Raw genomic sequence first — 15,005 nt, 5'->3', positions numbered from 1 at the left:
ATATAAAGCATACAACACATACCTAATGTCAAGGCACTTTCATTCGGAACCAGGACTTGAACCTGGGCCATATGCATGGCAAGGTAGGTCCTCTGCCTTATGAGCTATTCCTTTGGCCCTACTTAATATATATATATATATTTTGGTCATCATCGAAGGTTCATTGTTCCAGATTGACTTTATTTTTTCCAGATAGAGACAGAAATGTAGAGAGGAAACAAGACATCAAACATCCAAGATTCCTTCAATTCAGTGGGGGCCAGGTTAAACCTGTGTTGCACATATGGCAGAGTAACACACTATCCAAGTGAGCTATTTTTCCAGTCTAACAATTTTTTTAAACTTTTTTTTTTTTGCCTCCAGGGTTATTGCTGGGGCTTGGTGCCTGCACTATGAATCCACTGCTCCTGGAGGCCATTTTTCCCATTTTGTTGACCTTGTTGTTGTTATTATTGTTGTTGTAATTGCTGTTGTTGTTGTTGGATAGGGCAGAGAGAAATCAAGAGAGGAGGGGAGTCAGAGAGGGGGAGAGAAAGATAAACACCTGCAGACCTGCTTCACCGCCTATGAAGTGACCCCTTTGCAGGTGGGGAGCTGGGGGCTCCAACTAGGATCCTTACACCAGTCCTTGGGTCCTTGTGCTTTGTCATGTGTGCTCAACCCGCTGCTCTACTGCCGGACCCCGCATCATTTTTTTTTAAAACCACACTCTCAGCCCCTTGTATGGATACATACATCATAGTTTATCTGATGAACTTTTAACTTGTTTTCAATCTCTTGATAATAGAAATGGCACTGAGACAAATATATTCTATATGTGTGCTTGTATGAATGTGTCTAGAATAAATCTGTAGAAGTAAAATTACTGAGTTAAGTGGTAACTTGCTAAGTCAAATAGTTTGTGGATTTAAATATTTTGATAGATACTAACAAATTAATCTCCAAAGAGCATCCATCAATTAATATATACTCCCACCAACAATGTGTGACTGTGTTTATTTCCCTGATCTCTCTCCCTACAATTTATTGTGAAGCAATTTCTTCTTGGTTAAACTAGTGGGTAGAAAATGATGGCTCGCTTTCATTTTAATTGACAGTTCCTTAATTGTGTGAGATACTGATTAATATTCTGCTACTCATGTGTCACTTGTATTTTTCTGTGAACTATCAGTTCTTTCACCATTCCTTAGTGGAATCATGACTTTCTAAGAAATTTATTTATTTAGGATGTATACACACACACACACACACACACACACACACACACACACACACACACATATATATATATATAGAGAGAGAGAGAGAGAAAGAAGGGAATTGAGAGGGGCAGGGAAGATAGATACGTATAGAGAGACACCTGTAGCAAATTTCAGTGCCCTTCCCTGCAGGGAGGGGCTAGGGGGCTAGAACCCAAGCCCTGGAGCACTGTAATATGTGTGTTCTATCAGATGCACCTCCATCTTTCCTTTTTAATAAGTCATTTTTTATTTTATTTTAAAATATTTTTTTATTTATTGGATAGAGAAATTGAGAGGAAAGGGGAGATAGATATGGAGGGAGAGAGGGAGAGAGAGAGAGAGACTGACCTACTGCACTATTTTACCACTCATGGAGCTTGCCCCTGCCAATGGGGACTGGGGACTTAAATGCCAGTCTTTGTACATTGTTAGTTGTGCACTCAACTGGATGTGCCACCACCTGGCCTTGCCATGATGTATATATATATATATATATATATATATATATATATATAATTTTTATTATAAAATGGAAATATTGACAAGAACATAGGATAAGAGGGGTACATTTCCACACAATTCCCACAACCAGAACTCCGTATCCCATCCCCTCTCCTGATAGCTTTCCTATTCTTTATCCCTCTGGGAGTATGGACCCAGGGTCATTGTGGGATGCAGAAGGTTGAAGGTCTGGCTTCTATAATTGCTTGCCTGCTGAACATGGGTGTTGACAGGTTGATTCATACTCCCAGCCTGCCTCTCTCTTTCCCAAGTGGGGAAGGGCTCTGGGAAGGTGAGGCTCCAGGACACTTTGGTGGGGTCATCTGCCCAGGGAAGTCCAGTTGGCATCTTGGTAGCCATCTAGAACCTGGTGGTTGAAAAAGAGTAAAGATATGAAGCAGAACAAATTGTTGACTAATCATGAACCTAAAGGCAAGAGATTGTAGATGAGATTTGGGGTTTTCACTTTGGAAAAAGCTAGTAGGTCTATTTTAGGTATAGTCCAAGGGACCATGACTTTATTTGTTTTTGTCTGAGCCTGATATCTAATATACAGGAGATGGAGATGGTGTAATAGTTGGGAAAAGGGATAGAAAGCTGGAACAGGGGAGAGAGTAGCTCCCAAATATGGGGAAAAGGGTATAAATATTGTTTACTGTAAACCCCATCAGTTTGATCTGGGGCCCATGTTCAGCACAGGGGCCTATGTAACCTTTGCATCCTTGTAGGTCTGAGCTTGCATTTTGTGGTCACAGCTAGGGACATTCCAGGCTGCACTAATTTTAGGACCCATTTTCCTCAGATGGTAAGTAGAATATGTTGTCCAACCTCCCTTCGGAGAATGGACCATTCCCTACCATTGTTGATCCACATTGAGGGCAAGGTCCTATAGGGGCTTACAAAGGGGCCCATTATGTTGTTCCTGATGGAGATGACCAGTGACAGTGGTGAGAGGGATCTGTTAGAGTGTGGGAATCCCAGGACTCCCTCACTAGGGCCCCAGGTAATGGGGTGGCCTGGTAGTGACTAAAGAGTCATCATTAAGGTATGCCAGTCTCTTGCCCTTATTCAGCTTTACAAAAGTCCTTACTTTGTCTGACAAGGTTAGCTTTGGAGTGACTGAGGGAAGTGTAATAGGAGGTAGGTGAGGAGGGTATTTAGGTCTAAGAGAAACTATTTCACTAGGTACTTTAAGCTTTTTGGGTCTTTCTACTTGCTTGCATCATTTATTGACTCTGAAAACTACTGTGCACTTTTGCTTTAAGGTATGTATTTCCCTCCAACTTGTGGATACATGTGTACATCAACCTTATCTCATGGGCCCTGTTCTATATCTAGGTTTGAGGTTTTGTTAAGAAGAGCACCACCCAAAATGGAATCAAGGAGTCCTATGAGCTAGGAAAGGTCTCACTAGAGTAATGAAGCTGAAGGGTTGACATTCCATGCCTGATGTCTCTGGACACGGTCTGAAGTGAAACATGCCAAGGTGGTACTGATTGCATTGCTTAGGTTGGGGTCAGCAGATGCAGTATCAGTTGGTATGACTTGAGTGAAGCATATGGGAAAATGAGCCCCACCCTAGAGGTTCTAGGTCTGGAAGAAATATGGGCTTTATAGAGTAAGGGGAAGGTTCCTGTTGTCTTAGGGTTTAAGAAGGCAATAAATGGTTATTGCTATAACCAAATTATTTGGCAAGTGGGTTAACTTTGAAAATACCATTGTTAGGATTACAAGACATTACCATAATTTAAGTCCTTTTATGCTATTTACATATAGCTATATCTTATAAAGTAACACCAGTTGCTTCTGTTCTCCCTGGTCTAAGTTTTTAGAAGATTTAATATTTCAAAGAATGTCATTATTAGAAATGAATTAACAATTTGAGCCCTCTGTTAAAATTCAATTTGAGTACCACTTTGAAGTTTTAAGTGCTCAGACTGAAGGAACATATACTCAGAGCTATGGTCTATGTATAAAAAAGTTTGAGACATTTGATCTATTTTCCCTCTCTCATATTAATTAAGTAGTAATTTAGGAGACTATAAGTTAATAGGAGTGTATATGAACAGTATTCCCACCACCAAAGCTCTGTGTGTGCCCCCCCCCCCACCCAGTGAAGCTGATCATCTACCCAGAGATTTTTATTTTGGTGTCCTACTCCAGACTCAGTCATATTCTGCTTTCAGTTTTTCTTTCTGTTCTTCTTTCTCAACTTCTGTTTACTAGTGGGATCATCCCATACTCCTTGTCTTTGTCTTTCTGATTTATCACACTTAACATAATTCCTTCTAACTCCATCCAATATGGGTCAGAGAAGGTGGGTTCGTTGTTCTTAATAGTTGTGTAGTATTCCATTGTGTAAATATACCACAGCTTTATCAGCCATTCATCTGTTGTCGGGCACCTGGTTTGCTTCCAGGTTTTAGGTACTTTTAATATTGTTTTCTATTAACTCTTTATATGTCACGGTAATTCACCTTTTTTGAGCCTTCAATTAACTTATTATTATTTCATACTTTTTACTATCTGAAAGGACTCAGTTATCACTCGTTATTATTCTTTTCTACATTCCTAAGCTCCACATTTTCCTGACAATTTTTAGGTGATTATTTTTCCACACTGACTATAAAAGCAGCTTGTCTAGTTCCAAAGGTTCAAATCCAAATTGTCCCATTTATTTCCAAAAGTCTCCCATATCCCACTTAACCTTGAAGTCACTAAATGACTTCTTCAGGCTGATTTTCCAAGTTAGGAGACTGAGACCCAATAGAATGTTATTAGCTTTGTCTACGGTGACACAGGAGGTGTTTTAAGACATGTTCTGGCTTTCAATTCCCTGCCTTCTCCCCATGCCACCTCCTTCCATTCTGCCTCTGGGGTGTGTGTGTGTGTGTGTGTGTGTGTGTGTGTGTGTGTGTGTGTTGGTTGAGGATAACTCTCAAGAAGAGTGGTAGCCCTTTATGACAACTCAAATCAGTCTGCTTTAGCCTGACTTTATTCTCTGTCTTCCAACCTCCAACTATCTCCCTCTCACTCTTGTTTTTACTTCTTTATTTCACTTCCTGTTTCTCGTTATTATATCCTGTTCTCATTTCTAGTCTGTCTTTCTACCCTTTTCCTCCTTTCTGAGTTTCTTAGTCAGTGTTATTATTCACCATGGCAGAAATCACTTCTGCCAGCTGATTTGTTTTCTCCTTTGTTCATGGCTTTTAACCCTAAGGTCCCTCAAGGCCCATTGCTAAATACGAACTATGTGAAGATGCTCTCTATGGAGAAGTAAAAGTGTATCCCTTTACCCTTACCCTTCTACCCACCCACACTAATTCCCTGCCTTTTCCAGAAAGAGAACAGACACTAGAAGTGGTAGGGAGAAAACTGCAGGAGGCAGTGGACTAACTCTGGAAGTGGCAAAAGGATCTGGTCTTGTCCCAGACCTGCCTACCCTTACAGGTGACTCCAGACTACTGTTCTGAGGTTTGGGGATGTCCCCCAGCTTGTTACGTAACTTCACATAGCTCTTTGAAGATTATGAAGTGCAGGTGCACTCAGAATTTCCACAACAAGAGAGGTCTAACAATGCTATGGTTGCACAAGGAAGTGGTAACAGAAACAATGGTCTCTGCCTCTGGTCCTCATCAGCTGCTAGTTTGGAAGTGGTACTTAGTAAAGTGCTGATGAGAATTTGCTGAAATATACCAACTACAACAATGATGGTAGTCAATATAGTAAGCATTTACTATGTGTTAGGCAACATGTTTGTTGTTGTTGTTGTTTGTTTGTTTGTTTGTTTTGCTTCCAGGGTTATTACTGAGGCTCGGTGCTGGTACTATGAATCCACTGCTCCTGGTGGTCACTTTTTCCGATTTTTATTGGACAGGACAGAGAGAAATGGAGAAGGGAGGTAAGATAGAGAGGGAGAAAGATAGACTCCTGAAGACCTGCTTCATTGCTTATGAAGTAACCTCCTTGTAGGCGGGGATCGAGGGGCTCAAACCAGGATCCCTGGGAGGGTCCTTGTACTTTTTTGTACTATGTGTACCCAGTGCACCACTGCCTGGCCTCCATGCTTTATATATATATATATAGAGAGAGAGAGAGACAAAGATAAATTGAGAAATAAGGGGAGATAGGGAGAGAGAAAGAGATACCTGCAGCATTGCTTCATTGCTTATGAAGCTTCTTCCCTTCTGCAGGGAGGGACTAGTGGCTTGATCAACAGGTCCCTGTGCATGGTAATGCTTGTACTCTACCAGGTGTGCTACTGGCTGGCTCCCTCAACATGCTGTTTTATGTGCAACATCTAATTTAAATTCCCTTCTTTCAATCCTAAAAGGTTTATTATTCCCAATATATGCATGAGGTAATTGAGACACTGTAATTTAATAATTAGTCCAACAATGATGACTACATAAGTATTGGTAGTAAGAGTCTGCAATAGAGATGTATGAATGAGTGGGCAAATGGAAGAATAAATTAATGGCTAGGTAGCTGGTTAGGGGACTTGGAGTTAATTCACTATCACACGATCTCTCTCTCTGCCAGAGCTAATATTAGCCACTTAAAGGCAAATATTAATGCAGGAAAATACATATTCCTCTTTCACATTACCAGTCTACATGGAAGTTCATGCATAATGCCATTCACACACAGTCAAGGACAAATCCACACTGATAAATATGCAGAAACACACAAAGATATATAAGCAAGGATAAAAATCTTACAATGATACACAAATGTAAACAATGCACCCCAGTTACAAACAAACACACATGCACAGGTACATACACACTCACAAACACAGATACACATTCATGCACTCAGAGGCAAGGCAGTCACAGAGAAGGACAAGAAAGGACATTCTATCAATAGAAGATACAACACACAGTTACATGAGCAGATACAGAACAGACAAGGATCAGGATACACAGGTGATATGCACAGAGAATGAACCAGCACCTCTTTTGTCTCTGTCTCTCTCTCATACACACATCAGCCATGCAGAGACCATCTACAACTCAACTAGACATTCAGAATTCAAGGACACATATCTGGCAAGGACATGCTCAGAGACGAGGTCATAAACAGCCAAGGATATAGATGTGCAGAAATTCACATCTATTTAGAGACATGTACATATATTAAGGACACACACACACACACACACACACACACACACACAGCTGAATGGACAGAAGCAGTCTTTATCTCTTTTTCTGACAAAATAGCAAAGGGGCTCCATCAAGTTTGACTATATTTCAGGTATTTCTCATCTTCTCTAGGGAAAAGGTACTCACCTGGGTCTTGCTAAATCTGTGAAATATAGGACCTATTTCTTCAGTGCTTCAGCTCAGAGGCTCAGTGCATGGAGGGGTTCCATTCACCAGTGCTGTTTCCTCTAGATGCTACAAAACTTGGTGCCTATGTCCCTGCTTTTCCTTCCCCATTATACTCTCAACAGTCTCTCTCCTTTTTTAAAAAAGGATTTATTTAACCATCTATTATTATAATCATATTTATTTACTATTAATTTTTTACCAGATTACTGCTCAGCTTTGGTTTATGGTGGTGCTGGGAATTGAACCTGGGACCTTTGGTGCCTTAGGCATGAGAGTCTTTTGGCATGGCCATAATGCTATCACCAGAGCCCTTATATATTATTAATAAGAGAAACACAGAGACAACCAGAGCAGAGTTCTAGCCTAAGTGGTTCTAGGGGTCAAACTCATGCATACAAGTCCACCCCTCTACTTGCTGCACAATCCCCTAGAACACTATCTATCTGTTTCTGGATCCTTCTCCAGCTATCTCTGTCACTTTCTCATTTTCTCATTTTCTGCTCCTCCCTGTGTTCAGGCCTGGCTCTGCTGTTACCCGCCAAAGTCCCTACCACTCAGTTCTCAGGCCTCAGAACACAGTCCCCCACATCCTCTGCTTCGACTTTCTACCCAAAGCATTCTTTCTCACAGGACTTCATAGTTCTCATTTCAAAAACAATCGGTATAGGGGGCCAGGTGGTGGTGTACCCAGTTGAATACACACATTACCATGTGCAAGGACCCAGGTTTGATCCCCTGCTCCCCACCTATATAGGGGCAATGATCATGATGGTGAAGCAGGTCTGTGGTGAATTCATAGACCTGGCACTGAGCCCTAGAGATAAACCTGGAGTCAAAACAAAACAATTGGTGTCTTTGAGGCTCACCCACTAGAGTGCATATGTTACTCTGTATGAAGACCTAGGTTTGAGCCCCCTGATATCACATGAGAGCACCATGCAAATGGGAAGCTTCACCAGCAGTGGAGCAATATGTGGTGTCTCTTATCTCCTCTCTGTCTCTCTTTTCCCCCCTGGGGAGGGAGGGAGAGAGAGAGAGAGAGAGAGAGAGAGAGAGAGAGAGATTGTGAAAGGCAGAGGAATCTTGCTGGTGAGAAGCCCTGGCAGAAAAAATAAAAAAGATTTTTATTTTCTTGACACAAATCAGGACTTATATGAAGAGAAGAAAGGTATACCTCTGCTATTTACTCCAACCTCTTCCCTCCTCCCACCCTTCAGAGCAATCCACAGCCTCAGGTATTACTTTAAAATGCAAACAAGAGAGCGGTGACTTTATTTTATTTTATTTTTTAATATTTATTTTATTTATTTATTCCCTTTTGTTGCCCTTGTTGTTTTATTGTTGTAGTTATTATTGTTGTTGTTGTTGTTGGATAGGACAGAGAGAAATGGAGAGAGGAGGGGAAGACAGAAAGGAGGAGAGAAAGATAGACACCTGCAGACCTGCTTCACCGCCTGTGAAGCGACTCCCCTGCAGGTGGGGAGCCGGGGTTCGAACCGGGATCCTTATGCCGGTCCTTGTGCTTTGCGCCACCTGCGCTTAACCCGCTGCGCTACAGCCCGACTCCCTTTATTTTATTTTTTTATATGCCCTTAGGAAACAAGAATAGTATCATGCACATAGCAGGTATGACTTACAACTTAAAGGGCACCTCCCCACGGAAGCCTTCCTATATTCCTCCCAAATACTTACAGGTGCACATGTGTACTATCCTTTTATGACACTTCTCACAATTTTAACGAGCTATTATAATGAAACTATCATACAGTGTTGCAATTAAACAATTATCGGCATTGTTACTTATTGCTAGACTACTAACTCTATGAAGTCAGAGACCAGGTCTGGTTTATTCATCTATATATTCTTAGATCCAGGTACAATGACTTGTGCATAGTGGGCACTTCATTATTTGATGTGATGAATGTATTGATTAAGTACGTACTACATGTCAGGCACTGTACATGCATCTAATCCTCATGAGGACTTTCCAAAGAGAGTGTTAACCACACTTGCTTTAGGCTTCTATATTTTATTTATTTGTTTATTTGATAGAGACAGAGAGAATTTGAGAGGGAAGGGGAGGTAGAGAAGGAAAGAGACAGAGACAGACCGCACTGCTTCACCACTAGTGAAGCTTTTCCCCCTGCAGGTTGGGACAGGAGGCTTGAACCCAGGTCCTTGTATGTTGTAACATGTGTGCTCAACCATGTGTGCCGCCCACCTGCCTCCCAATCACACTTATTTTCTTAGGAGCTCTGAGTGGATTTGCCCGAGGTCACACAGCTAAAATAAGGACAGGTATTTAAGTCTTTGGTAGGCAAAACCTTGACTTAAGCCCAATGAGCAATCTACCCTTCTTCATCTGATGGGGGTGGCAGCAGCCATAAACCAAGAACTCTGTCTCTGATTCCCCATGATTCCTTCTTCTTGATTCATTACCACTTAAGCATCTCCTACTATCAAACTAATTTTTAGAACACACCATTCATGCTCAAGGCACTGATTCTAGGATTTAGGTGCCTTCAGCCGCCAGTCTCACTCCCCACTCACCATGACCTCACAGAAATAACTTCCCCTTTGTAAGATTCAGTTCTTGGCCTATAAAAGTGGTATTCATCCAATCAACAAGTATTTCCTGTGCATTTGACTTTTGCCAGTATGCTTTCTTTTAGGCTCTGGGGAGGGCAAAGTGTGAGACCATAGCAAACATGCAAGAAAAAAATGTGCATAACATATGTATATGTGAAATATGATAGATAGTATTAGGGCTAAAGGGGAAACTAAAGCAGGGCAAGGGGAATTTGGCATTTCAGGAAGGGTATTGCTACTTAAAAATCAGGGAAGACAGAGAAGTGGAACAGAACATTGGACACTGGAACAGAACATTGTGAGAGGGAGCCACACTGGAGAAAAATGTACTTAAAGAAGAGGGAACAGCAAGTTTGGGATGGTGGATCTGAAGCTGAGTGAGCAAGGGGTATGGTTAGAGGTAGGACAGGAATAGTAGACCATAAGAATTCAGAAATTTATTTGATAGGACAGAGAGAAATTGAGATGGAAGGGGAGATAAAGAGGGAAAGAGAAAGACACCTGCAGATCTGCTTCACCACTTGTTAAGCTTCCCCTCTGAATATGGGGAGAGGAGGCCCAAACTTGGGTCCTTGTGCATGGTAATATGTGCATTCAAATAGGTGCACCACCACATGGCCCCCTTAAATAATTTTCTTAGAGAGAGAAAATGAAAGAGAGAGAGATAGAAAGAAAGAGAGAGAGAGAGGCAGAAAGAAAGAAAGAGAGAGAGAGAGAGAGAAGGAGAGAGAGCCTGACTAACTAGAGCATGCTCCATCTTACTTCATTTTGTTTGGTTTTATCTTTCTACTTTTTATGCAGTCTTGGGGGGGCGTCTGATATGCAAGACAAGTGATCTACTGCTGAATCATCTCCTGGGCCCCTTACCATCAAATCAGACTGCTTTCATGCCTAGGTCTGGATTCTGGGGAAGGAAGAGGGAACAGGAGCATCTACCTGTGCCAGGTTTGTGCTAGTAGCTTTTTTTTTTTTTTTAAGATTTATTTATTTTTTATTAATGAGAAAGATAGGAGAGGGAAAGAACCAGATATCACCATGATACATGTGCTGCTGGGGCTTGAACTCAGGACATTATGCTTGAGAATTCAGTGCTTTATCCACTGAGCCATCTCCTAGACCACTGTGCTAGGAGCTTTACATGTTGTAGGAGGCAGAATTGTAAGAAGAACCCCAGAGATCCTTGTCCTCCTGGTATAATCCTCTCCTGTTTGAGGATGGATGGACTATCCTACTGTGGTTATGTCATATTATATAGGAAAGAGATATTATCCAGGCAGACTTGATCAATGGAGTCCTTTAAAATAAAAGTGTTTTCTGGGGCTAGTAAGCCCAAGAGCCTCACCAAGCTACTGAGACTCAAAAGATAAGAACAGTTTGACATGCTGATGATGCCAGTGAAGGTGGAGGAGGTCATGTACAGAAGCCAGAGAGCTGCTTCTTGGAGACAAGAACAATTCTAGGTCAATGTCCAGCAAGGAAAAAGGGGCCTCAGTCCTACAGAACACAAGAAACCAAATATGTCAACAACCTGAATGGCCTAGGAACAGAGTTCTCCAGACCCTCTGGGCCCAATCTTATTTTGTGTGGTATTATGCAAACAACCCAGTTGAACCTGCTTAGACCTACAGAATGTATACTAATTAATGAGAGTTGCTTATCAGCCTCTTCTCTTCTTCTACAACAAAAGCAAACGTACACACGTTAATCCTCACAACTGTCTAACTTGGTGAGTTGTTCTCCCTATCAGACAGCTGAGGAAATAGATTTATGAGGTGAGGGGCTTTGCTCTGGCCACACAGAAGAAAGGATATGCTCCAGCTGGGATTGTGGGAGCAGCAGCAGTGAAATGACACTTGGTACCAGACTGGGAGGGACCTTAGGTCTTGGGTCAAGGTTAGGAAATGGAGACTAGGTTTCTGACTGTGATTATGTCCCTCCCAGGGTGTGTGTGTGTGTGTGTGTGTGTGTGTGTGTGTGTGTGTGTAGTGTATGGGGGAGGGCAGTGTGTGCGAGAGTGTTTGTGTGTGAACCTGGGTGCAGTGTGCCTTGGTGTCTGGGCATGAGACTGAGCGTGTTTGCATATGAGAATTTATCTGTCACAGGGAGTGATTAAGTGTGTGTGGCTGTGTCTCGGGGTGAGCATATGTTTCCCACTGATGGGTGACTGTGTGTGAGTCTGACGAAGTAACAGTATGCGCCTGTGCCCCTGTGTGTATCTGTGTGTGAATCAGACCGAGGGGGGTCAACGAGGGGAGGGCCTGGTGTTTCTGTGTGTGGGCCTGCGAGTATCGGTGTGCATGGGTTAATTCTAAGCTATCTGTGAGCAGTGCAGGGGCATGAGTGAATCGCCCGAACTTGCTGACTTTGTGTGGGTTCTGAGGGTCGCCTTGTCTGGTTTCCCAGGGTGTCGGGGTGCGAGTCTGTGTGTCCGTGAGTGTATCTACCTTTGTGAGTCTCTGGGTGTGGGGCTGAGGGCATCTGTGGGTGTATCTACTACCACTGTGGGTCCAGAGTCTGCCTGAAGGGGTCTGTGCATCGGTCCAACCAATCTCTCCCTGTTGGCTCTGGGTGAATCTGCCAGAGGTGCCTATGAATCTGGCGGCTGAGTGCTGAGGCGCGTGTGTCCGCGGCTCTGTGCATGTCTGTTTGTGTCCTCGACTGAGGCCTGTCTGGGTCGGTGGCTGGCCGCCTACACAGCGTGAGTCTGAGGGCTGAATGTGGGGGCCCCGGAGCAGGGTGTGGGGGGTACAGTCGCAGCACCCAGGAGCCAGCAGAGAGCGGCCCCCTCCCTCGGGGTGCGCACACCTGCGGGCTGGGGGCGTGGAGCAGCCCAGACCGCTCCCCCGCCCCGCGCCCCCCCGCGCCCCCGCGCCCCCGCCCTGGCGCGGCACCCCCTCCCCGGGTGGCGCCGATTGGCTGCTGCGGCGGCTCGGAGCCCGCCCTGCGCGGCCGGCGGGGGGCGCCGCGGGCCAGAGCGCGCTGCGCCGCCACAGCCGCCTCTGCCGCCACTGCCGCCGCCGCCGCCGCAGCCGCCGCGAGCACCGTGCGCTTCAGCCTCCGCGCCCGCAGCTCCCGGCCCGCCGGCCCCGCCGCACCCGCCTGCCCCGCCGCGGAGCCCCGGCCTGGCCCCGGGCCGCCGCCACCACGCCGCGCGCCGTACTCCGCGTCAAGAATGGGGCGGCCAAGCTGCCCAAGCCGCCCGCCGCCGCCGCCGCGGCCGAGGCGCCCGGGGCCGGCGCGGGCATGGAGCGCTCGCAGAGCCGCCTCAGCCTGTCCGCCTCCTTCGAGGCGCTCGCCATCTACTTCCCGTGCATGAACTCCTTCGACGACGAGGACGCGGGTAGGCGCGGCGCGCCCCTCGCCCTCCCAGGGCCAGACCCCGAGGCCCACCTCCCCGACCCACCCGGTGCGCCCTTAGGCGCCCTTAGCGCTAGCCGCGCTCTCCTCCCCACCCCCACCCACCCGGGCAGGGTGGCTGCGCCTCAGTGGAGGGTCTCCTTCCCTACCCAGGGGTGCGGTGTCTAAGCCTTCCGTCCCCACCTCTCCCCCAGGGGACCCCCACATCCCCAGCATTCTCCCCTTTCCGGCAGGTGGACCCGGCTCTCACCTGCTCCTGCTGGATGCCCCCCCCCGTTATATTCCCTGGGTCCAGGCTGCCCCCCTGCTGGAGGCTGGTGTGCACCTGCTCCCCAGGCGCGGGGCTTTGGCCACCTATGCCCGCACCTGCCGCCCCCCCGCCACTGTAGGGGGCGCGCAGACCTTACCTCTCCATATTTGTCTTGGCTAAATCCAGAGGTCCCGAGCCTAAGCCCCCCTCCCCCCGCGCCCAAGACAGACGACCTCCCCCTCCCACTTGTTTCTCTTGCTCTCCCTCCAGAGCGGGGGCTTCGAGCACCTGACGGGGGCGCTACCGGCGGGGTGATGACCTTCTCTTCCCTATTCTTCGTGGGGGGGGGCGCCCACCCCACCCCACACCTGCACGACCTCCTGAGTTAACCCCTGACCCCCTGGATGCTCTTGTCCCCAGGGTAACTCCACGCGATGGGCTGGAACCTCCAGCCCCCAGGCCTGCGCAGCCGCAGCCACAGCCCCGAAGGGCCGGGAATATAGGGGAACTGACTCTTTGGGGGCTCTGGGACAGGGAACGCAGGGGCCCTGAATATCTTATCTACTCTGGGGTGAGGTAGAGAATCCACCAACAGGTGGGGTGGTTGAGGGCTTGGGTGAGAGCTCCCCAAAGAGTGCCAGATTGGGAAGTAGCATCAGGTTCAATCTCGCTGTTTTACTTAATTAGCTGTGACCTTGTGCAAGTCCTGCCGCTCCTTGCCTCAACCTCTTCAGTGAAATGGGATGACAGTGCTTCCAGTCCAAGGGTGGAGTCAAAACATGTTTTTGTAAACTGCAAATCTCAGAGCATTTGAATTCAGTGAAGGGGCAGGAGGGAGAGAGGTGTATGTGGTGGGGAGGAGCAACATGATTTCATGGACTTTTGAGAACCTGAAGGAAGTATTAGCTCTCAAAAAAAAAAATACACAGATGAAAGACTCTTAAAATTTTATCCCCAAGTTTTTGGGAGTTCATGGCAGCAGACACCGTGGTCAAACCTTGGGAAGGAATGGTGCTTGGTGGTTGGCTGCTCGTGTCTTCCTGCTGTAGCAGGAGACAAGCGGGAGAAAAAGAGAAGGTTTTGTAGAAGAATTGTTCGGCTAAGTGAATTAATAGGAGTGTAAGAGACAGACCCACAACTTGATGTGGACTTGGTGGGGAGGCACATTAAATGCAGAGCCTTTTCACAGGAAAAAAAATAAATAACCTAGATTCAGGCTTAATTTCTCCCAAATATAGCTAAGGGAGGTTGTTTATTATTCTGGACAAGGCAAAGTGAGGAAGAATGTGGGAGAGGGGGACACTAGATGATCTACAAAAAAGTGATTTCCACAGGAGCAAAATCAGGTAGAAGGAAAAATCATGTCTGCATGGGGAGCTGTGGGGAGGGAGCCCCACCAGCCTAGGTGAGCTTTCCGCCTCCCACTTTCTAATCAGTGTCTGGCTTGGAGTTAAACAGGCCACATGAGCCTCAAGAGCCAGGCTGAACGGGAGTGTGGGTTCGTAGGTGCATCCGTGGCTGAATCTGAGGCATCTTTCTTCAAAGCCAAGCTTCATGACACGGGTCAGATGCCTTGGTTGTTATTGTAGGTTGCATGCAGTTTGCTCTGGTTTCCTGAAGTCATAATGGTAACTTCATGCAATAGATTTATTTATATATTTATTTTTAAAGATCCACCTGATATTTGTTTTCAATGTGCTTCTTCAGATTCTTAAGTTTATTATCTGGAAG

The 15,005-nt window shown here is 45.8% G+C and overlaps 1 protein-coding gene and 1 pseudogene across 1 annotated transcript in view; one reads left to right on the top strand and one right to left on the bottom strand.

Moving 5' to 3' along the window:
• LOC103120472 (eukaryotic translation initiation factor 4E type 2-like) overlaps nt 1-12,912 on the bottom strand; it is a 55,124-nt pseudogene extending 42,212 nt beyond the window's left edge.
• The window catches only part of RIMS4 (regulating synaptic membrane exocytosis 4), a 79,514-nt gene continuing 77,200 nt past the window's right edge, over nt 12,692-15,005 (top strand). The window contains exon 1 of the mRNA XM_007530872.3: nt 12,692-13,007. Within this exon, the coding sequence (XP_007530934.1) occupies nt 12,911-13,007 (97 nt within the window). The 5' untranslated portion in view covers nt 12,692-12,910. The remainder of the gene's footprint in view (nt 13,008-15,005) is intronic.

The sequence above is a fragment of the Erinaceus europaeus genome, chromosome 1 (genome assembly GCF_950295315.1).
Source record: "Erinaceus europaeus chromosome 1, mEriEur2.1, whole genome shotgun sequence".
In the NCBI taxonomy this organism is placed as follows: domain Eukaryota; kingdom Metazoa; phylum Chordata; class Mammalia; order Eulipotyphla; family Erinaceidae; genus Erinaceus; species Erinaceus europaeus.
This window is presented reverse-complemented; position numbering and strand designations above follow the sequence as displayed.